Raw genomic sequence first — 21,413 nt, 5'->3', positions numbered from 1 at the left:
TAATTTACTGGAATGTGCCCCAGTCTCTTCATATTAATAGCATACATTTCTAGGCTTCATGCCAGGCTTGGTGGGTCACATTTACCTCCTGGGGACTCTTCCCTCTGAGAGCAACCCCAGACACTCATGGTTTATTAGCGTTGCAGTGACATCCTTTGGAGTGACAGTGGCACTACTATCAGTCAAATACTGATGTGATCAAATACAGCATCTGAACACCACCCAGTTCTTGTGATTTCTGCTGGATTAAACCTTTGAATGGTATAATAAACCCATGATAGAAAAGTAGCACAGAATAGTTTTCACAATATATAGCCATCACCCTGAACAATGATTCCAGTGTAGTTCAAATTAGTACAACTCTTCTAACCGTGAACATTTAGTAAAGACAGTCAACAGACACATAAGCGACGTTTTCCACAGATTTTCAAGCTACAAGAAACTGCAACCAGACTTCACACCCTCTTATTAGCTTCCTATATTTTCTTTGTTTTCCTTTCTAGACTACCACGGTCAATGTATCCAATGTGGAAACTGCGGAGAGTGTGATGAAGAAGACCCTTCTACAGCTTGGACTTCCTGTAAGGGGCAGTTGCGTACTCTGCCAGATGTTAGCTAAGGAAGTAGGCAATGTCTGGTTTCAGGACAGTGCAGATGTGGAGAAGTCTAGATTTGCTGTAACTAACCAGTAAGGCATTAAATACTCTCTGGACTACAAGATGAAGCAATCTGTTTGCGTGGGTGCCAAGTATTAGAAGCACAGACATGCTTACATGCCCACATTAGATTCAAACCTTGTATAATAAAGTCCTTTGGATTTCAGAGAACTTCAGTGCTTCCAGTGCAGCATTAGGATTGAGACAAGCTTGTCAAAGGATTATTAATATAGCCATGAAATATGAACAAATCAGTGATGTTATCAGCTGACCCTTGCCCATTGCAGTGGTCCAGCCTTCCCCATTAGAGTGTTTAACAAGTAGCTTTGACAGCGTTCCAGTAGTTTAATACCAAGGAAGGCTGTGGAACTTACTGCTAAAATAGGCCAGGAAACCATCATGCAGGTTCACAGACTGCTGGCTCTCAGTCTTTTCTTCTCCTGAGCCTTTCCCCTTCCACTCCATATCAGCCAGACTGATGCAGAGCACCGTCCCTCCCAGCCACGCGGCTGTCCTGGAGGCAGCCGTGCACATCTGGCTCCTCGGCCTGTTCAGCCGTTTGTTGCTGTCTGTTGCCTTCAGAGTGGAGTGCAACCTTCACCGAATATTTTTCTCTTCTCTGTTCTTCAACCACCAGGACAAGACAAGCGAACACCACCTCTGGGTGATCTCAGGAAAAGATGACCCTGCTTACCCTCTCATTGGTAAGAGCTCTCCCATTTTCACAGAATCATAGAATCATAGAATGGTTTGGGTTGGAAGGGACCTTAAAGATCATCCAGCTCCAAACTCCGTGCCCTGGGCAGGGACACCTCCCACCAGACCAGGTTGCTCCAAGCCTCATCCAGCCTGGCCTTGAACACCTCCAGGGATGGGGCAGCCAAAGCTTCTCTGGGCAACCTGGGCCAGGGGCTCACCCCCCTCACAGCAAAGAATTTCTTCCTAATATCTCATCTAAATCTCCCCTCTTTCAGTTTAAAACCGTTACCCCTCGTCCTATCATTACACTCCCTGATCCAGAGTCCCTCCCCATCTCTCCTATAGGCCCCTTTAGGTACTGAAAGGCTGCTCTAAGATGTCCCCAGAGCCTTTTCTTCTTCATGTTGTCATAGTAAGAATATATTCTGGAGCTCTTTAGACTGCATGTGTTTATTTGTGAGTGTTTTTTGGTGTTTTCAAAAAAAATTTATTGATGTTTTCCAAGTCATCATGGTACCTGCTTACTTTTTGTATTCATCCAATACATACTGGACTGTCACAGTAAGGTAACTCCTACCCAGAGCGATGCTTACAGTATTTTATTAGTGCCGTGGGGGCCCATAAGCCTATTAATAAGGGCTTAAACGCAGTTAATAGTGCTTTGTTGCCTCATGTTCTGGAGAGCTGCTAATGAAGAGTGTCTGGCCAGGTTTAACTGGATGAACTTACTTGTAAAGCAATGATCATATATATATGCATAGACGTGCCCTGGCCTCTTGAGTCCACTGGTGGAGGTTTTGCGCAGTGTTGCATAGAAGCCCAGCTGCAGTGGGAGCCACTGGATGTGGCTGCTTCCTCCTGCCCAGGTTTGGAGCTGTTTTCACATAGCTCTGCATCTTTGCTTGCTCTTTACACAACTCTTTGCTCAACAGGGCACGAGCATCCTTTCAGCATCGCAGTGAGCTGTCTCCGGGACTCTGCTGACCAGCAACAAGGAACCAACAATAACACCCTCCTGGCGGATGGGACAGAGGCTTCCTTCCTTGATCAGCTCCCAAAGGAAAAACAGTGTCAGTTTGTCCTGAAACCCAGGCTCCAAGCTCCAATGCAGCTGAGGAGAGGTAGGGGCTGCAGGAGCGTGTTACAACCAGGCAGAGACTTTGCTGCTTTCCATGCCAGTGCCAAACTCTTCCTAGCATCATACACGTATCCCAGAGTCGGTGTCATACCTGAGTGTGTGCAAAGAGGAAGAGATTGCAGAGGGGCTGAATTTGTCTGGGCAAATGTTCAGAATTAGCTTTCAGTCCTTGATTAGCTTTCAGATGCCAGCCATTCTTAGGTTGCACAGACAGCAAGGTTCCCAGCAGAACAGCGATTAGTGAGTAAGAGTTTTGCTGATGGTTGAGAGATGAACGAGTGGTTTCACTGCTGTATATTATCTGTATATTATCTAAGAGTGCAGTTGTTAAACACACAATGGTAGAAAGTCCTTGCTTTGCTGGGAACTCTGTCTCCACTGCAGATCACTCACTGGCCGGTAGGAGGGACAGACAGGTGTGTGATGAAGGTCTGTGTTTTTCTTTCAGAGTCACTGCAGAAACACACCAAGAGGAAGAAGTCCTTGATAGACTGGGCCCTGCGCCGCAGCACCAGCACCCCCACGGGCAGCCCTCCTTCGCAGTCACCGACCACCCCACGCAAGCTCTTCGGCCTGTCTCTGTCCTCTGTCTGTCCTGACGGGATCCTTCCCAAGCCAATCATGGTAAGGAGCAGCCTGGACTGTTCATCCTGACATAAACTTGATGCGCTTAGCCCATAATTTAAAGCCACTTGTGGTATTTATGAGGATTGGATGGGGAAGATGACCATCATTTGCTTGTGATTCAGATCTAGCTCAGTAATAAGGGTGAGAGCATCCCTCTCCTGTGTAACCCATATCACTTCAAGCACACATGTCCATCCTGTTTCAGTGGGTGTCTCCAGCCAGGTCATCACAAGCTGACAAGGGGCAATGTCAGTGAATTATGCCATGCTAGATTATTCCTAGATCTCATTCACTGGGATCACACTTGCCACAGGATAAACATACCCATGTGAACTGTACCTGCAACTTAGCTGACAGGCTTTTATCCCTGCTGAAATCATGATAAATCTCTTTTATGTCTGTCCTCTTCCTGGTACTACCTAGTTCTTGGCCATTATGTTATAATATGTGAGGTATAATATACACCAACAAGAGGGTAAAATGTTAGGCTCTTAATAGAACTGGGCTCTTTCTTAGGATATGCTGCTCCTGCTGTACCACGAAGGTCCCTCTACCAGGGGCATTTTCAGACGTTCTGCCAATGCCAAGATTTGCAAGGAGCTGAAAGAGAAGCTGAACTCTGGAGATGATGTCCAGGTGGATGGAGAGTCAGTCTTTGTGGCTGCAGCTGTCATCACGGTACGTTTGGCCAAGTATGTCATCTCTCTGGGGTAATGGTGCCTTCCTTCTTCAAGGAAGCAACATGAGTCTTTGTGGGTAGGGAAGATTTTAGAGGGGAACAGAAAGCATTTTCCATCAAGGCACTTTCTCACCTGATAGCGTGGTCCATCTATGCGCACAAAGGTATCTGCCTGACCCAGTGGTGCTCGTTTTCACATGCCGATATGTGCAGTGGCCCTCAGACCAGTGTTTCATTTTGCACCTCCGTCTACAAAACGGCCTCCAGCAGGCAATAGAGCAATGTCTGCCTCCGGGATAACCATGGTATCTACACAGTGCCAGATAACATGCCAGAGTCTGGACTCAGCAATTCAGATGCTGCACTGACAGAGGCATGAAGCCCTTCGGTGGCGGCAGCACAGAAGCTCTTTGTCCTTCCTGGACACAGAGAAGACATTGCAGGGAGATACGGGAGGACTCGTGCCATTTAAATGCAACTGCTCTGCATCCTCCCCAGCAGAGAGGCCATGCTCAAAGGAGCTGGCCTGTACTACCTAAACCCTAAGCCTTCACCCTCGAATCAGCCAGCAAGCAAGAGGGAAAACAGCTGCCAAATCCAAGCAGAGGGTTTGTGCTGGGTGAGGGATGAAGCTTGCAATAAGACCCAAGTTTTAGTAAGCAAAAAAATTGCACTGGCAATTAAATCTGGTCAGAACAATTCCGGCACCTAAAGTATCAGAAAACACCCCTGTCTCTTGTTTTTGTTGGCCTAATACAAAAAGCTGTTGATCGGGAGGGTATCATAGAATCATAGAATGGGTTGTGTTGGAAGGGACCTTTAAAGGCCATCTAATGCAACCCCCTGCAGGGAGCAGGGACATCTTCAACTAGACCAGGTTGCTCAGAGCCTCATCCAGCCTGGCCTTGAATGTCTCCAGGGATGGGGCCTCCACCCCCTCTCTGGGCAACCTGGGCCAGTGTCTCACCACCCTCCTTGTAAAGAACTTCTGCCTGATGTCTGATCTAAACCTGCCCTGCTCTAGTTTAAAGCCATTGCCCCTCGTCCTGTCACTACACGCCCTTGCAAACAGCCCCTCCCCAGCTTTCCTGTAGCCCCCTTCAGGGACTAGAATAAAGTACTAAGGCACTTTCCAACGCAAGGCATATATTAAGTTGTTAAATGGTCCCCTGTGGAAAAAAAACAGTGTTTCTCATAGCTGAGAAATGTTTCAAACACAGCCTTAGGGATGAGTCCTTTGCCTGCTGCAGCAGAGATCAGTCCCGTTCTGGAGAAGGGACAGGGCACGAGGGCTGGCTGGTCACCCCCTGCCACCAGCAGCTGCCACACAGTTCTGCGGCGCTGGAAGGGAAGAGCCCCGAGGAGGACAGCTTAGTGGAAGCGGGGAGGGGAGAAGAAATGTATTTGTGGCATGTCTTGTTTTATCTTGTGCTTAATATGAATAAACAATGACTATATGCATGGTGAAACCAAAACAAGGAATTCAAAACTGACCAGACTGCTCTGCATATATATATTTAATTCAGGATTTTCTCCGAAATATACCTGACAGTGTTCTATCCTCAGACATGCACGGACTGTGGATGGAAGCTGTGGACACGGAAAATAGGGCACATAAGATTGAAGCTATCAAAAGGTTTGTAAAAGCCTTTGTAAAAGCTTCTTTTGGTGGGAGAAGGGGAAACATACGGCCCTAAGCACAGACTTCATCTTCTGGGAGACTCCTGGCAATGCTCCAGGCCACAGCAGAGCTATTGCCGATTGCCACTGCCACTGGTCAGAACATTTTCCTTTCAATGGTCTTCTATGCGCATTGTTAACGTTTCTGACCCCAAAAAAATGTCATTGGAAAATTCTTTTCTGATGACCAGTTGAAATTACCAGAACCAGCAAACTGAAAAAGCACAGTAATTCAGCCACCAGTACGTGGAATGTTAGTGGAATTGGGTCCTTAACAATGGGAACTGTTTTCTTATGTGCACAATATGAAGCTGATCATCATAGTGGCAGTTAGAAGAAATCGCCCTGCCCAAATGGTGACTGGGACCTCGCAAATGGCTTTACTGCCTTGAAACTGCTGCCCTGAGCAAGAACAGTCCCTCAGCGTCCCGTGGGATGTGCAGTGTATCAAACCTCTTCTTGTCAATGGCCCAGCTCGGTTGTTGAACCGTACCATTTGGCCTGGGCCTCCTTCCTCCATTGTCTCTATAGCATGGGACACAGGCAATGGCACTGGCGCGTGTGCTGCTGGCCTGGAGCTGTGCGCGTCTCCTTTGGGCGATCGTTGTTTTGTTAAGGCATCAGGGACTTCTACCCACGAGTCCTGGACGTTAAGTCCCTTGGTCGCTCCAGCTCTGTGACCAGAGTGGGTAGGCAACATGGGTGTAAAGTTGTGGCTCTCACAGAAGTTGGTGGAGGGGGTTGACTTACTTTATTATCAAATGTGAATGTCTCGAACTGGTTGCAAAAGGGCAGAAGGGGGCAAAAGTTTTGGGAAGCAACTTCTGATATTTGAAGAGCAGATTTTTGTGAACAGCACTGTTTTCCTTTGTTCCCGCTCTCTGAATAGTCTTGTCAACCAGCTTCCAGAGGCCAACCTCATCTTACTCAGACACCTCTTTGGAGTCCTCCATCATATTGAGCAGAATTCCGGAGTGAATCAGATGAATGCCTTTAACCTGGCTCTTTGCATAGCACCCAATATGCTGTGGCTACCAAGTCCCACTGGGCCTGAAGAGGAGAGCAGGTCTACAAAGAAGGTAATCTTTCGTGGCTTTGGGCTCATGCTTGTCTTCCCCTTTTATGGCTTTTTATGGGCAATGTATTTTATAGACTAAAGGAAGGCCTGGGATCAGTGACAGTGCTGGCTGAGCGGCATCCGAGCTCCATCCTTGCCCCTGTGCAGCTGTGCCCATGCTGGTCAGGGAATTTAGCCATTCGGTTTATCCAGGGTGGAAAGGGAAGCTGTGGTTACTTGACCAGATGAACTTCCTACGTATGGTCAGGCAAGCACAAGAAAGATGGAACAGCTGAAGTTAGACACTGCCACTTCAGCTGGGTCTAAAGCCGCCTTGGAATCATAGAATGTGTTGGGTTGAAGGGACCTTTAAAGGCCATCTAGTCCAACCCCGCTGCAGGGAGCAGGGACATCTTCAACTAGACCAGGTTGCTCAGAGCCTCATCCAGCCTGGCCTTGAATGTCTCCAGGGATGGGGCCTCCACCACCTCTCTGGGCAACCTGGGCCAGTGTCTCACCACCCTCAGTGTAAAGAACTTCTTCCTAATGTCTGATCTAAACCTGCCCTGCTCTAGCTTAAGGCCATTGCCCCTCGTCCTGTCGCTACATGCCCTTGCAAACAGCCCCTCCCCGGCTTTCATGTAGGCCCCCTTCAGGGACTGGACGGCCACTATTAGGTCTCCCAGTTTGCAGAGACAAAGTAAGCAATGAGAGCGCATCAGAGGGGAGGAATGCTTGCTTGTGGCTTATGAGGTGCTATCTATAGTAAGGAAAATTGTAGAATGTGCTGTACCTGGCTCACTGTACCATTTCATGTAGCTCATATTCTTGCCCCAGGTGTAGTTCATACAGTTGCATTGCCACGTTCTTAGCAGCTCCTTGAGCAAAAGGTTCTGTGGACAATTAAATCTTTGTCAAGGGGAAAGGAACACTCTGGGACTGATCTGATTTGCTTTATATAGCTGGCTATATTTTCATGAAAGTGACTCTGTAAATTTGTGTCTTTGCCAGGTGGCCTTGTTAGTGCAGTTCCTGATTGAAAACTCAGGAGAGATTTTTGGAGGTGACATTGCTTCCTTGTTTCAAAGACCAGACAAAAAGAAGTCCAAAAACTCAGAGGAATCGCTGGGTAAGTTGGTGGTACTGTACCTTCCAGACATGTTTAAAATCTTTTAATAGATAAACTCCTCATGCGAAAAGAGTTTGCTTTCCCTTCGTGTGTCTCTTCCAAGGAAAAGCATTGGAAAAGAGTTGGTTTTGGTTTTCCCTTTGCCTGTCAGCCATAGGCAGGAAGAGAGGGCAAAGCAGAGGGCCGAGGTGCATCACTTTGAATGTGTCCCTGAGGATAGCTGTCTGTCTTTGTGGCTGCTGTTCAACCTGTTCCAGCCACGACAAGAATTTAGTGTAGCCTTAGCAATGCCATTTCCCGGCAGTCTTTTCTCCAGAATAGTTCTGTAAAGCTAAACCAAATGGTTGAACGGAAAGAGATCGAGTTGTCTTTGTTAACTGTGCTACGAATACCGGCAAAGCTCAGGTCATCGAGCCAGAATTTTTTATGTTGTTCCCAGTCCTGCTCTGCTCCCCGTGAAAATAATGGATCATCTTTGCTTTGCGATGGACTTGATAATATTTCCCTGCCTTGATTGTAAGGTATTGTGTGGGGTTAGGAGACATAGGCAACAAATTAATTTGTGTTCTCTGCCGCAGACATAGGCTTGTCTCAGCATGATGATTCCTCTGATGAGCTGGAATTTTCTGCCTGTGACCCAGAAGGACCAAAGCACCACCTGGTTTCTGAAGCAGATGCCATTTTCGAACCATCCAGCGGCTTGCTACTCGATGAGGACCAGGAAGACTGGGACTTGTTCAGTGAGATCACAGCCTGCTACCAAAGCAAAGTCCGGAAGAACGCCAGTGCAGACAGCTACGACCTCCTGGAAGAGGAGGGCTCCTTCTGCTCCATCGGCTCAATACGCTCGCTCAGCCCGGCCAGGGACCGGTGCTCGTCAGAGCCCAGCGTCTGCCTCAGCTCCCAGCTCCCTGCTCAGAGCCACGAGCCGGTGGCCCGCCAGTCCAGCTGCGATGCCACCATCATGCGCAGCCATACAGACTACATCCACAGGCTCAAGCAGCTGCAGGTGGAGAGCCAGAAGCTGATTGATGAAGGCCTAAGCCCTGGGGGTAATAAGGCCAGGCAGACCTTGTGGCAGTCACCTCAGACCAGCTCCAGGGTGAAGAAGCTCAGCCTTCAGAAATCCAGCCTGTCCAACAGGTCCAGCTTCTCCAGCCTGTCCTCTACCACCACCTCCCCGTCAGCCTCCTCGCTCAGCTCCTTAGACAGTGCTTTCTCCTACTGCTCAGAGTCATCAGCCATTAGCCCCACAGACGTCTCATCCCTGCCATTCATGTTCGGCACGTCTGCCAGGCTTCACGCCGTGTCCCCCAAGATCGCCAAGAGGTCCCCAAAAGAGTGGCACAAGTCCTTCACGTCTCCTGTGCCTTTACATCCGTGTGACCCGGACAGTTTCCATGAATATGAACCCAAGGCTGCAGAGAGCAGTCACTGCTTTGGAGAGAGGAAAAGTTTCCCATCTGTCGGCGGAGCTGCCGTGGGAAGCCCACTAACTGACATTGACTGGGAAGAAGAGGAGAGACAGCTGAGTTGCGTAGGGGACCCTGGCCCAGGGCTCAGGAGCCAGGATTATACCAAAGAGTTCCAACAAACCCCTGAGCTCCCAGCCGCCAGCCAGGGAGACCACAGGGAGAAGTCCCCACAGATCAGCCACCAGCAGCACAGGGAGAAGACAGTGAAGAACATAGAAATCAAAAGCCCTGATGCCTCCCCTCCAAGCCAGGAAAGCCTGAAGCGCACCAAGATAACTTTTTATGTGGCCCCAAATAAAGAAAGCTCAGTGGAAGAGGAAGAGGAGAAATCCATGGCAAACACCAGCAGCAGCGACTCGCCCAGCAGCTGCAGCAGCGAGCAGAGCCTGTCCAAGAGCTTGCAGACTGTGAGAGTCCATATCCCCCAGACAGTTTTCTATGGGCAGAATACCCCCCTTGTCCTGCAGTCCATCTCCAGGCGCTACCACCACGAACCAATGATCCCATCCCCACAGGCAGAGCACAAAGAGAGCCCCCAAAGTGCCTCCACTCCCGAGGAGCTGGAGAGCAAGCCCGTGGAAATGGCGCAGGCGCCAACCCAGAGCAAGGGCTTCAACACGTTCAGCCACACCATCCGTATCATCCTCCCCGCCTCCATTCGAAACACCGTCAGGGAGTATTTCAAGCACGATGAAACCAAGACCTGTCCCACGGCTGAGGCGGAAGCGGTGGAGAACGAACTCCTTCGGAGCAGGGTAGAATGGCTCCGGAGCCAGCCAGTGGCAGAGGTGGCCACAGAGGAGCGTGAAACAGTGGCATTTGCAGAAGAGACGTTTGTTTAGGGAGATGGTTGTGGAAGAACTGAGTATTTTTTTGTGTATGTGCAGCAGAAAATATTCTGTAAGATATGATCAGGGTGTGAAGAATCCAGCAGGCTGCACGGGGCAATAAGTGTAAAGTGACACTAATGTATATGTAATGTTGGGGTCTAACATTCATTTTGGCTGGGGAGGAGGGGGGGGGGAGGGGGGGAGGTGTTCTTTTTTTTTCTTTACACCCTTTTTCTACTTCACTGGCTGGGTGTCTAGTGGGCGGAATGCCACCAGACTCTCCTTGTCTGTGAATTAGGCGACCTGCACAGGGTCTGACTCCGTTTCTTTTTAAAGCAGAAAAGGAGAAACTCTGCTTTGTTTTCTCCAGTCGGCTGCTGATGTGTGTGGATGACCGGAGAACTGGGACAGCTAATGCTCCATCGGAATTAGTTAAAAATCTTTACGCTTGCACAAAATCCTCCACTACTCACTGTTCATCGCCCCCATTCATCCAAAGGAAGGCCCTTCACCTCCATCCCGGAAATCACTGCCGCTTCTCTCTGCTCACCTTTTGTTCCCCGGGGGGGCTAGCTCACAGGCTGTGTTCGTTACGGCCTGAGGCTGGGATGCAGAAACATCAAATGGAGCCCAAAGCCCAGCTTTCACCGACAGACAGCATATGTAACATTTTTAACCCCAAGATTGCTTTTTTTTTGCCAATTAATTGTGCGTTGATTAGCTCTTCTCCTGTCTCCCCCAGAGCTAGCATTTGACAGAGCCACGGTTACTACAAAGGATTTTAGCACCGTCGCTTTGGCAGGGCTATGGACATTTGTCTTCTTCGGCGTCCTCTGGGAGGAGCTGGTCCTTTTAGTCCTAGTAAAAGGTGACATTATATTGCTGTAAACGATGGTGACATTTCAGAAGGCTCTTTTTCCAGATGCAGTGTGGGTGAGGCAACTAATCAAATTCCTAGTCACGCTGAGAGGGACTTCAGCAGGATTTGGCTTTAGCATGAGGTCAAGGAGTTGTGGAAGTTGTCGAGAATGTTGTCGAGTGGATGCTGAAACAAAGCCCCGTCTGGCCAGAAAGTTGTCAGACAGTCCATAAGCTGAGACTGTCCAGGCTTCAACAGCACCGGTGCTGCCACAGAGCAGCAGCGAGTTCCCACTCAGCACAGTACGTGTCCCCGTGTGCTCCCGCAGAGTTAAGTCCGGAGAAGTGCCAGGGATGCGCTGAGCAGCACTAAAGAAATGCTGCCAGTGGACTTCTGGAGCATCCCCGTGATTCCAACTCAAGGCAATGCCCAGAAGCGCCAGAGCCATAATGGGAATTGCTTAGAGCGTTGTGATGCTGCCAGCTGAGCTCCAAAAAGACGCTGAGAGCACCACATTAGTTTGACAGGCAGTAGGAAAACGATGGGAAGAGTCTCAAAGGTTAAAAGGTTCAGGATGGTTCATTTGAAAGTTATGTGAGAGTTTTCTAAGGTGGTTTCTCTCAGAGAGACAATCCTTTTACTCAATTAACAGTGAAGGACAAGAGAAATACATGAATCCTAACGACTGACAGGTAGTTCTTGTGGAGTAAGTGCCCCCTGCAAGTGGCTGAGTGTCTGCAAATAGCCGTACCTGCCCTTGTGTGACACCTGCCATGGTTCCGTCTTTGCACAGAGAGGGAAGCCACCTCTGTCAAATGACCTAGTAGGTATCGGATGCCTCCACTTATCTGCCAGGTGCCTGTGATGGTCAGTGCCAGGGAGCTGGCCCAGCCCTCCAAATTCACGCCATCGAGTACCGGGGCAGGGGAGAGAGGGAGAAGCCCAGAGCCCGTGTTCCAAGGTGTATAGAGTTTGATTTGTTCTATGCAGGGTGTCTAACCCTCAGATGTGGCACTCTTGTGTCCCAGATCACCTTAGTGGCCCTTGTATGATGAAAGGTGTATATAATCGTGATACAACCCACCCCCCCCGCCATCATTTCCCTCACACGTGAACACTTTCCCCCCCCCCCCCCCCCAGAGCTACGGTTGTAACTATTTCAATAAAAGACACACGAGTTTGTCATTGTGGTGGGGTGAGCGCCTTTTGTTCCCTCGCTCTTACTTCCCTCTTTCCTGCGCTTGGGGGCGGGCAGCGTCCGCAGGACACCGAGCCCTGCGGTGAAACACACCTTCTTCCCACCCCAGATCTACGAGGCTGGCCGTGCCGACGAGGAGCCTTCTTCCAGCGAGTCAGCTCAGGCATTACTCTTCTTTGTGTCTTTTTCAGGAAGGTGAAACAGCACTAACTATTACGAGGAAACTCCGTCTGTCTGCACTTGGAAGAGAGATTGTTCCGTATTCTAAACATGCCAATGGATTGGAAACCGGCTCGGTGGCTGGGCTGGTCTCTGTTCAAACAAAGGGGACCCGGACCAAACGCGGAGTGAGAGCTCACAATTTGCATCGCCTAAAAGAATTACGAGCAAGTTAGAAAAAGATGAGCTTATAGAAACACTGGGAGAGGCGAGGCAAAACACACATTTTCATCTTCTCACCTTAAGCTGCCTCATATGGGTGCATTGCCCTGGCACGTTGCTCTAACCCAGCTCCCCGTTAATAATTTTTCTTCACTTAAAACAAAACGAAGTCCTCCAAAATGTATCAGAAAAGGTAGCACAAACCACCGGTCCACACTTTTCCTCACCCTTTGCGCAAGCTCACGTTTAGTCAAACCCAACTCCCCCCCACCCCACTTCATTGCCTCAATATCCCTCGTTTCCACCAGTCCCTCCCAAACGCCGCAGTGGGCGAAGAGGTGGCACAGGAGGTCAGGGTACACGTGTAACAGTTTCTTTCTGTCACTCCTGGCTTCTTACTCATTTGCTTCCAGCACTCCTGGTTTCTTAATTGCTACCTCTGCTCGAGTGTTGATCCTCCAGGGCCTGCAAGTCCCCCAGGGGCGTCCCTGCCCTGGCGTGGGTCATCTATGGGCTACAGGCCCTTCGGAGGTATGCCTCCCCTGGGCCAGAGCACCTCCTTCCATGACCATTCATTGAGCTGGGTCACCAACACTGTCTCCTTCCACCTGCCTCCTCCACTCCCCGTCTCCTTTTGTGCATGTTCCCTGTGTCTCCTACCCCTAATGGCTGTCCCTCCTTCTTCAACATACTTGAGCAGAAGTGCCACATGCTCCTCTGGCTGGACTTTTTGTGTGCAAAGGGGTTTTTATGCTGGTTTCAGAAGCAGCTGGAAGGGGCTGTGACAGGCAGAGAGCAGCTCCTGGCCTCCCACAAGGGCAGTCTCTCCCCCAACCAAAACTCTGCAATTTATGCCAAATAAAACTGAGAATGCTCTAAGATAAACATTTTTTTTAAGTGTTATACATCTTTTAGGGGCTTGATACCTTGCCTAAGAACAGTAACTTGTTGGTTTAAATTGGTTGCTAAACATAGCCCGGGTTTCAACTAAATCCATAGGAAAGGTTTCTGTGCAGAATTCTGTTTGGAAAACTCGGTTACAGATCATGGGTTCTTCACGACATTTAGATGGCAAATATGACACACTCACTCAAACACGAGGGGAAAATCCAGTCAAATAAACTGGGGCAACGGGATATTATACTTAAATTTCCATCAAACTCATTCCATCCCAGCCAAGCTCGTGTTACCAGAAAAGTGCATATCATAGGTCTAAAAGCCTGATTTAATGATTTTATTTGACGTATGCGGCAGTACAGCAATGGGAAAATTTCATATTTGGAGAAACTAGCAGAACATGGCGTATAACAATCCAGTGACTTGTAATGTCTCAAACTCAGAGAAGGCGGTTCCCTCTTAAAGGAAACGTCAGTGTTATACGGTTATCAGTACGTTCTGGATAACCAAACTCAGCCGGGACCACCAAGCCAACCAGCACACCGGCTGTATTTGGAACAGCTCTCTCTTCCTAAGCTTCCCAAATCGGGAAAAATCTGCTCTACAGCTAAAGAGCCAAGCCTTGCAAAATTCCCAGCAGTTACTTAGAATAGCAGAATTCCTTGAATTTCAAAGGAGAGGGTGAGTCACATACAGCACAGATGTTTAATGTCACCCGCCCAGGGAAATGGGAGGCCACACGCTTTAGTCCAGTTGCGTTCAGCAGAGCGCTTAAGCACTTAACTTAAAACATGTACCAAAGGCCCTAGCATTAAGCTTTGTTTAAATAAAAGATTTGCCAAACAGGCATTTATACTGAATCAGGCCTCTATGGGCCACTGCAAGCCAGCCACACAAAGCAATGGTGTTACCCTAAAGCAAAGTGCCCTGCCACACCTCGAACGAGGATGAGTCGTGCAGGAGTCGTTTCCAGTTACTGTTTGCTTTGCTTTCCAACCTCCAGCTGCCTCCTGATGTCCGAGACATCCATGGGGACCCGCACCGTCAGACCATCCATCGACTTCTTAACGCACACCTGGCAGCCGAGGCGAGATCTGAGAAGAAAACATTAAGTGAGGCTCATCTGTTCCCGCAGGAAAGGGAGAAATTCCCCACCCACGTTGGGATGTTGGGGCCAGGCTGGGTTTTCACTAAAGTTCTTGTTAAAGGTCTCCTGTGCCCCAAGAGAAAGCAGCTCTAGCGGCACAACCGTAACACCGAGTAAGTCCTGACCCCTTGGAGAGGGGTACCGGGTGCTGGGAATCGGTCTCAGAGGTCTGAGACTCTTACTGGGATGAGCAGGGAGGCTTACGTCTCAGTGAGGCCGTACGCCAAGTCCAGCATGTCCAGCTCTTCATCTGAGACGGCATCCAGCTTTTGGAAGGTGTCCTTCTCAAAGATGAGGTGGCAGGTGGAGCAGGCTAATGTCCCTTCACACGCACCTGGTGGACAAACGAGGGAGTGACAGCAAATCAGGGGAAAAAAAAAAAACAGTGGTGGGAGAGATCATCTTCAGGAACAGTGTGAGAAAAGGTCCTTTAACAGGTCTGGAGCATGTCAAAAGAGATGCCAGAAAACACAACAGACGGATGCAGATTTCAGCCTGCCTTTTCTCTGGAAGGATCACAACCAGTTTTCAAATTGGTACGCCAACTCCAACCAGCCAAACGCATTGCCACAGGCTGCTGGAATCCCAGCGGCGACGGTGTGGAGGTCCCACTGCCATCTCAGTGCGGGAAGCCAGCCCGGCGCGCAGCTGTTGGGGAAGAGAAGCTTGCTTCATGGTCCCACCAGAACACAGCGGCATGCGTACGGTCGGCGCTATTCCCAGCCACCCAATGGTCACAGCACAGACACATAAACCCTAAGAGCACACGCCCTTGTGCAACACCTACCAAATCCATCAATGGCCAAATTTTGGTTGACTACCACTTCCAGCAAACTCTCCCCTTCTTTGGCTGTGGCCGTAAGTCGCTCTCCATCCCGATTTATAAAATGCACCGTCACCTTGTCTGCAGAGCTGTAGGACAAGTTGGAAAAAAAACAAATAAAAAAAAAAAAAATAAATCAGAGGAGCCCACCCTCCCCCGCACACCCACTGTCGAGGGCTTTTGGCTGAGCACTAGAGACGTTGCACTTGGAGGGAAACGCGCATACGAACACTTTCTGGAAGGATTACACCACGCCTGTCAGAAAAGATTCAGATTATCCATTCTCAGTGACTCAGGCAAATCTGAGTCGACCCAAAACTTTTCCCACTTTATCAAATGTCCCTCGGAATAAGTGTTTAGCCGCGCATGAACAAGTCCTTGGGCTGGCTGGCGGAGGGAGCGTTTGCAGGCAGGCAAAGTATTTGCAAGCCTGGGATGTTAATCCTGGCCGGAGTGATGTAGTAACAAGAAAAACGCGCAGGATCAGATACTAATCACGCAGTAAGGGCTGTTGTCATTCACGTTTTGTTTCCCCTTCCTTTCCCAAGGGGATTACTTGATGACTGTTGCTCTTCTGCTGCGTGTCCTTTCATGAAGTGCCCACTCCTTCCCTGAACTCGATCACAAGGAGCTTTGTTACGATGAGACACGCTCAGCCCCGGCTTACAGAGCAACCGCCCTGAGTAACCTCCTCTGTGCTGATGGGATCCTTGCTCAGGGGAAATTGCTCGTTGTTTTGATAGCCTGCAAGATTTAATCTGGTAGAGAGTTCAGAACCAGACTATCAGCATCTCTTAGTGCTGACTTGCGGAAACCGCCTCTACGAATAAGCATCCACTTCATCTCCTCCAGACCAGGCTCTCCCCACCAGCGTGGAGAAGGCTGCCACCCTGAACAGCAGCAGCAGGGGTTTCTCACCAAGACAGTCCATTCTGAGACCATCTATTGTATTTGCCGAGGGAAGCACGTGAGCAAACAGGGGCTTTTCTTAGTGCGCAAAAAGGTCACTTGGAAGCAGGAGGTCAGGGTTGCCCAAAGGTCCCACCTCCTGTGCTGAAACAGGGCAGCACCATGGAGGCCGTGGGTGTTTTGCCCAATACCTCTCAGGTGGCACTGCCCAAGTGCCCATCATCTCCAAGCCCGGGACATTCTCCAGTGGCAGAAGCTGCGTCCGCCCTCTATTCTTCTGTCAGGCCAACAACGCGCACCGCTCTCTCAGATCTCTGGAAAGATCTGTCTCTGTCTCTCACAGCTCCGATAAACTCCCAAACACCGGCAGTGTCGGCGCTGCCCCGTGGCCTTGCTGCTGTCATTTCTGGCACAGGAAGAAAGAACCCCAGCCTTGAAGACAGAGTGAATTTCACAGCGAGCACTGGCCAAGCTCACCCTCTCCTGATTTTTATTTTTCACTTACACAAGGCTGAGCGAAGCATCACCCAGCTTCTTCCAATAAAAGTGCCGTTTGCTATAAAGCTTGGTAATTCTTCTCCCGGAAGCCCTGGGGGCCGGTGAAACAAACAGCGAGTGCGGCTCAGAACTCCGAATTTATAGTATTGCTTCCTGATTTCTTGCGATGTATTTGCAATATACACCGACTACAAACTGTCACAGCCCCAGAGTCACGGGTCACAGCAGACCCACCAGCCGAGGAAGCGCCGAAGCGCCTACACTCCTCTGTGCCAGGCATCCTCTTGGAAAGTCACAGAGACTGGGAGGAGGAATTGGTTAAATGGGAATTGCCTCTGGGATAGCAACACCAGCAGCTGAAAGGACTTACTGCCTGCTCACCCCTCTCTGCTCTGGGGCAGACGAAAACGAAGCACCTGGAGATCTCTGCTGGTTTCCTTTTAACATCAAGCACAGAAATACATAAGGATCAAGTTTAAACAACTTCCGTTGCTCTTTCTTAACTCACAAGAGGCAGAGTAGAGGGGATATACCCAGATGAATAGGAGACGGGAAAGAACTCCTGTAAAAATGTAATGGGAAAGGGGGAAGAAATGTTCTCCTCGTTCAAGTTTGCAGGTCTTCTTCATTCTGCTTCACGTTAGTCACAATCACCATCTATGTCTAACGCCATTTACCCGCTGACAAATCACTGCGGTACATCTCTAGGTGATTAGGGATGCTGTTTCTTAAAATGTCATCACATGGACTTCAGCAGCAAGACTTCAGGGGCAGAAAGTTCCAAACAATTCTCTCTTTGGAAAGCCAATCCCCACATTACGCCAAAATTTGGAAATGGAGAAAAGAGATGAAACAATAATTTTTGCCTTCCCTGCTCTTATGTTCAGCTGCCGCCTGGTTCAGCCAGCCGGAGCAGAACACCGGGGCCACTGTACCTTCGTCTGAGGAGATCGGCTTCCTGTTTTTCAGCAAGCTTCGGCAGAAAACAATGCCTGGGCCATTAGTCTACAAGAGGGTCCCCTGGTTATGAAAACAGCTGTGAAGTCAGCGCCCAGACCGCGCCGCGGAGGGGAGAGCTTCCCCCGTGCCGAATGGAAGGATCACGTTGCAGTCACGCACGGCCAAGCAGGACCACCCTAACTCCCTAAGCAAACAGCCAAAGAACATCTTTAAGACATTTCAGTCTCCTTCACAGAGACGCCCGCAAACGTTATTTTTTTTTTAAAATAACCAATTTAAAGCCTAGTTCCCAAATGTCAAAAGAAAACAAAACAACCCTCTCTGCGTTTTGATGGCTTGGACCCATTTATTCCATTTTTATGGCAAATAGGCAGGTTTCCTCGCAATGTTAGTTTTACAGTCATGGGTGAAATAATTTGTTACGCAACAGAAACATTAAAGTCACAGGACTTAATGCTGCAACTCAATGCATTCTGCAACAGGATAACGCGAGCTGCCTGCCTGCAAGCAGAGAGTGCTGGATCCAGCAACCCCCAAAGCTGTATACGTGTTTCTGGACAGAAAACTTCATTCCCATTGCCTTTGAGGCACCTAGAGCTCCAGCCGACGGCGGTCCCAGGATAATCCTTGCACCAGGCTCCCGCAAATGCTAGGGGAATTTGTTCCCTGTGGTTCCTCCTGGAAAAAAAATCCCTGCTTTGACTGTTGCCGGCAGTTAAACGAGCCCAGAGACGGGTGGTTTGCAGCCAGGGACGGCACAGCGGGTATCCAGTTAGAGATAAGGAGTTACAGGTGCCATTGCCACAGACCCCTCACCACTTTGGACAAGCCAAAGCAGGGGTGATGGGAGCAGGGATGATGCCCAGGGCCCCAAGACCACGACACAGAAACCACCTGTAAGCAGCTTCTCTCTCTTCGCTGGCTGTAGGAGAAATTTAAGCTGTTTGTTGTTAGTCTAAGTGCCCCTGTTAGGGACAAAACCCCCTCCCGATTAGTCCCTGTTTCCACCGTTCAGTTCAGTCACCTACGGCAGACCCACTCGTACGCTGGTCTAGTTGTCTTCATATCCCCCGAATCCATCCCAGGCCGGAGTCTGCTCTGGAGACCACCGGCTTTGGGTGCCCAAGGCTTCAGGAGAGCTTGGAAAGAAAACCCATAGCTTTTATTTTCTATTTACTTCTGAATTTGTTTATCAGCGCTTTTGAAACCATGAAAAAGTTCCTTTCACGTTTCATTAAGAAAATGATTTTGAACCAGGATTTTAAAAAACAACTCGAAAGTGCTTAGACTCCATTTTGCTTCATTTAGGCTGAACTATTTTCCGATGGCGTTACTGTCACAGGACACGCGGTCAGAGCTTTGCAAAGATCTTCTCAGGGTGTGACAAACGCAGCACTCCAAGTTCAACACAGGCCAACTGATTATTCCCTTTTAAAAACAAAAAAAAAAAACAAAAAACTCAAACTTTGTGACACAGGTAACTAAGTGAAGGGGCTCTCAAGAAGGTTCTTCTTCTCCATGCCAGTGTTTTTCCCTAAAAGATACTTTCCAAGGCCATACAAAACAGCAAGATGCCTATAAGTATTGCCAGAGATAATTTCATGAGCAACAAAGCAATTAGAAAGAAAAATCCATTGATAACGAATCTTCATAAATCCCATTAAGCAGGGTTATCAGTATAACTTTTCCCTAAGGTCAGATTGAAAAATGGTTTGTTGTATTTTCTGTGATGTTGGTTGGGTCTTTTTCTCAATGTCTAGCAGATTACTATCTGACCCAGATCATGCCGGTCGACAAATCTACAAATTCCCTTTGTTTTTCTCAGAGAAATGCAATCTCCTCCTGAATTATCCCCGAGGAACAGAGGGAAGACCGGCAGGGAGCCTGCTGTAGTTCCTGCTGCAGAAACACGGGCGAGCGCTCTGCGCCAGGCAGGCTCCCGTCAGCCCCGTCCTTTCGCCACACGGGGACAGGCTGCTCCTGCCTCTTCAGGATTTCCTTCTCGAAGAACTTCCAGCCTTCCTGGACTCCTTTGCCCTTCAGGATTGCTTCCCAAGGGACTCTGTCAACCAGGCTCCTAAACAGGCCAAAGTCTGCCCTGCCAGGGCAGGGACCGGGAGTCCTCCACCCTGGCAGGGACCGAGTGCCTTTAGAGGCTTTTCCGAACGCAAGCTTCCGACCAGGCTCCACCGCAGAGTTCAGCTCCCAGACTCGGCCACCACGACAAACTGTGCATCCTGTCCCGAGCAGGCAGCCTCGGCAAAGCCCAGCACAAGTCACTGGCCTCAGGAGCCTGGCAGGACACCCGTGCTGCGGGCTCGTACAGCCCCTCGCACCTACAGCCACCACCTGGGCGGGCGAGATGGCTCCTCCGTCTCCCTGCCCAGAAGAGGAGGAGGCCAGCAAGGCATGAGAGCTTGCAGCGTGGCTTCTCATAACCTAAAGAGAACATTTTGCTCCCTGGAGCTGCAGACACCATCAGTTCCGTTCCCTTCCCTGCCTTTACGGCAGCAGGGACAAGAAACCCAAGAGAATTTGCAATTCCCAGAGCCCAGCAGTCATCCCAGCTTCCCCACAGCAGGAATACAGCAGGCTCACGGCCCAGCTGTCCAACACACCTTGGCCACCATCCCCATTCCTCTGGGGAATGCCCCAGCGGTCAATGGACTCTTGTGCCACATCGTCATCTTCATGCCCTGGCTCCAGGCCACCATCTGTGGGCTCCACAGCTCCAGAAGCGGGGAGCAGCACCCCTCACATGGGCTCCCTGCACCACCTTCCTCCTGTCAGCATCTGCTCAGCCTACGCTTCCCTCCTCCACCACCTCCTGTTGCGCACTGGCCTCTCCCTTCTCCCTTCTGTGGGGCAAGGCAGGGGTAAGGGCACGTCCCTCCTGAAAATGCCCTTCCGGACACACCAAGGTAGGGTTCAGCGTTTTACTCACCTCGATTCCCCAGCGGCATCTTGGAGCTTGTGCGTGGAGCTGAAGCGTCTTTCTGACCCCCGCTTAGCTGGTGTGTGATGCTGCTCGGTCACCCCACGGAGAGAAATAAAGCGAATTTTGCTCCCATTCAGTCCACTTAGCAAGGGTCGCAGGAGCCCCGAGATGCCTTGAGCTATCATGCTCCGTAGGGTCCTGCTCCGCCTGCGTCTCCTGGGCTGTTGCCTGCTGCAAGGCCAGCTAGATTAAGAGTTATAAGTACAGCAGGGGGGCATGGGGGGTGGGAAGAAAGAGGGGAAAAAAAGAAAAAACTAGGACAGCCTCCCTGGGGGTGGAGGGAGGGGAAGGAGGAGGGAAGGATGGACAGAGGGAGGGATCGTGCTGGGATCTTGCTGCCGTCCATGCTGGACTGGGTGAAGCACGGTAACACGAGCATCACCTCCACGGACCAGTGCCCGAGCAATGCCCACCTTGTTTTGCCTTAGAGACTTCCCTTTAGGAACCAGGTCTAAATCCAGTTTCAGGAGGAATGTTCACCGCAATTCCTAATCACACAAGGGGTTGCAAGCCGAGGGCTGGAAAAGCGCTGACGGCTGCTGCCTCAGGAAGAGGGGGGTCTTACAGCAGCAGGGCGAGAGTAAGACTGAACGGATTCTGCTCTTGACGCGGAGGTCGTCCAGCCACATCGTTGCCTTCCCCAGTACTGCAGGATCCCAGCTCCGGAATGTGAATATTCACTTACTTCACAGGACAACGGCGAGAAGCCGCCACGCTTTGCTCATTTGCTAAACTCTCTGCGGGAAAGTGCCATAAAGCACAGATAAATATCA

At 49.9% G+C, this 21,413-nt stretch overlaps 2 protein-coding genes across 2 annotated transcripts in view; one reads left to right on the top strand and one right to left on the bottom strand.

Annotated features, from left to right (window-relative positions):
- LOC141748810 (rho GTPase-activating protein 20-like) overlaps positions 1–12,359 on the top strand; it is a 39,365-nt gene extending 27,006 nt beyond the window's left edge. Inside the window, exons 7-15 of the mRNA XM_074601422.1 lie at positions 504–581; positions 1,294–1,360; positions 2,288–2,476; positions 2,942–3,117; positions 3,637–3,798; positions 5,326–5,435; positions 6,369–6,558; positions 7,548–7,665; positions 8,244–12,359. Coding sequence (XP_074457523.1) covers positions 504–581; positions 1,294–1,360; positions 2,288–2,476; positions 2,942–3,117; positions 3,637–3,798; positions 5,326–5,435; positions 6,369–6,558; positions 7,548–7,665; positions 8,244–9,982 — 2,829 coding nt within the window. The 3' untranslated portion in view covers positions 9,983–12,359. The remainder of the gene's footprint in view (positions 1–503; positions 582–1,293; positions 1,361–2,287; positions 2,477–2,941; positions 3,118–3,636; positions 3,799–5,325; positions 5,436–6,368; positions 6,559–7,547; positions 7,666–8,243) is intronic.
- Positions 12,360–13,657: 1,298 nt separating this feature from the next.
- LOC141748503 (adrenodoxin-like) lies at positions 13,658–20,840 on the bottom strand. The gene is made up of 4 exons (XM_074600677.1): positions 20,587–20,840; positions 15,240–15,364; positions 14,657–14,786; positions 13,658–14,399 (listed from the first exon to the last, which is right to left on the bottom strand). Exons 1-4 carry the CDS (start codon positions 20,763–20,765, stop codon positions 14,279–14,281), a joined length of 555 nt encoding a protein of 184 aa, XP_074456778.1. The 5' UTR covers positions 20,766–20,840; the 3' UTR covers positions 13,658–14,278.
- Between the last annotated feature and the right edge of the window lie 573 nt (positions 20,841–21,413).

The sequence above is a fragment of the Larus michahellis genome, chromosome 9 (assembly GCF_964199755.1).
Source record: "Larus michahellis chromosome 9, bLarMic1.1, whole genome shotgun sequence".
Lineage (NCBI taxonomy): Eukaryota > Metazoa > Chordata > Aves > Charadriiformes > Laridae > Larus > Larus michahellis.
This window is presented reverse-complemented; position numbering and strand designations above follow the sequence as displayed.

What these genes read in the sequence shown, in the direction of transcription:
- LOC141748503 (XM_074600677.1), bottom strand. Translation starts at nt 20,765, where the DNA reads ATGATAGCTCAAGGCATCTCGGGGCTCCTGCGACCCTTGCTAAGTGGA. An exon ending in GATGCCGCTGGGGAATCGAG is followed by an intron (nt 15,365 to 20,586) that starts GTGAGTAAAACG and finishes CTTGTCCTACAG; the next exon opens with CTCTGCAGACAAGGTGACGG. An exon ending in GCGTACGGCCTCACTGAGAC is followed by an intron (nt 14,400 to 14,656) that starts GTAAGCCTCCCT and finishes TTTTCTTCTCAG; the next exon opens with ATCTCGCCTCGGCTGCCAGG.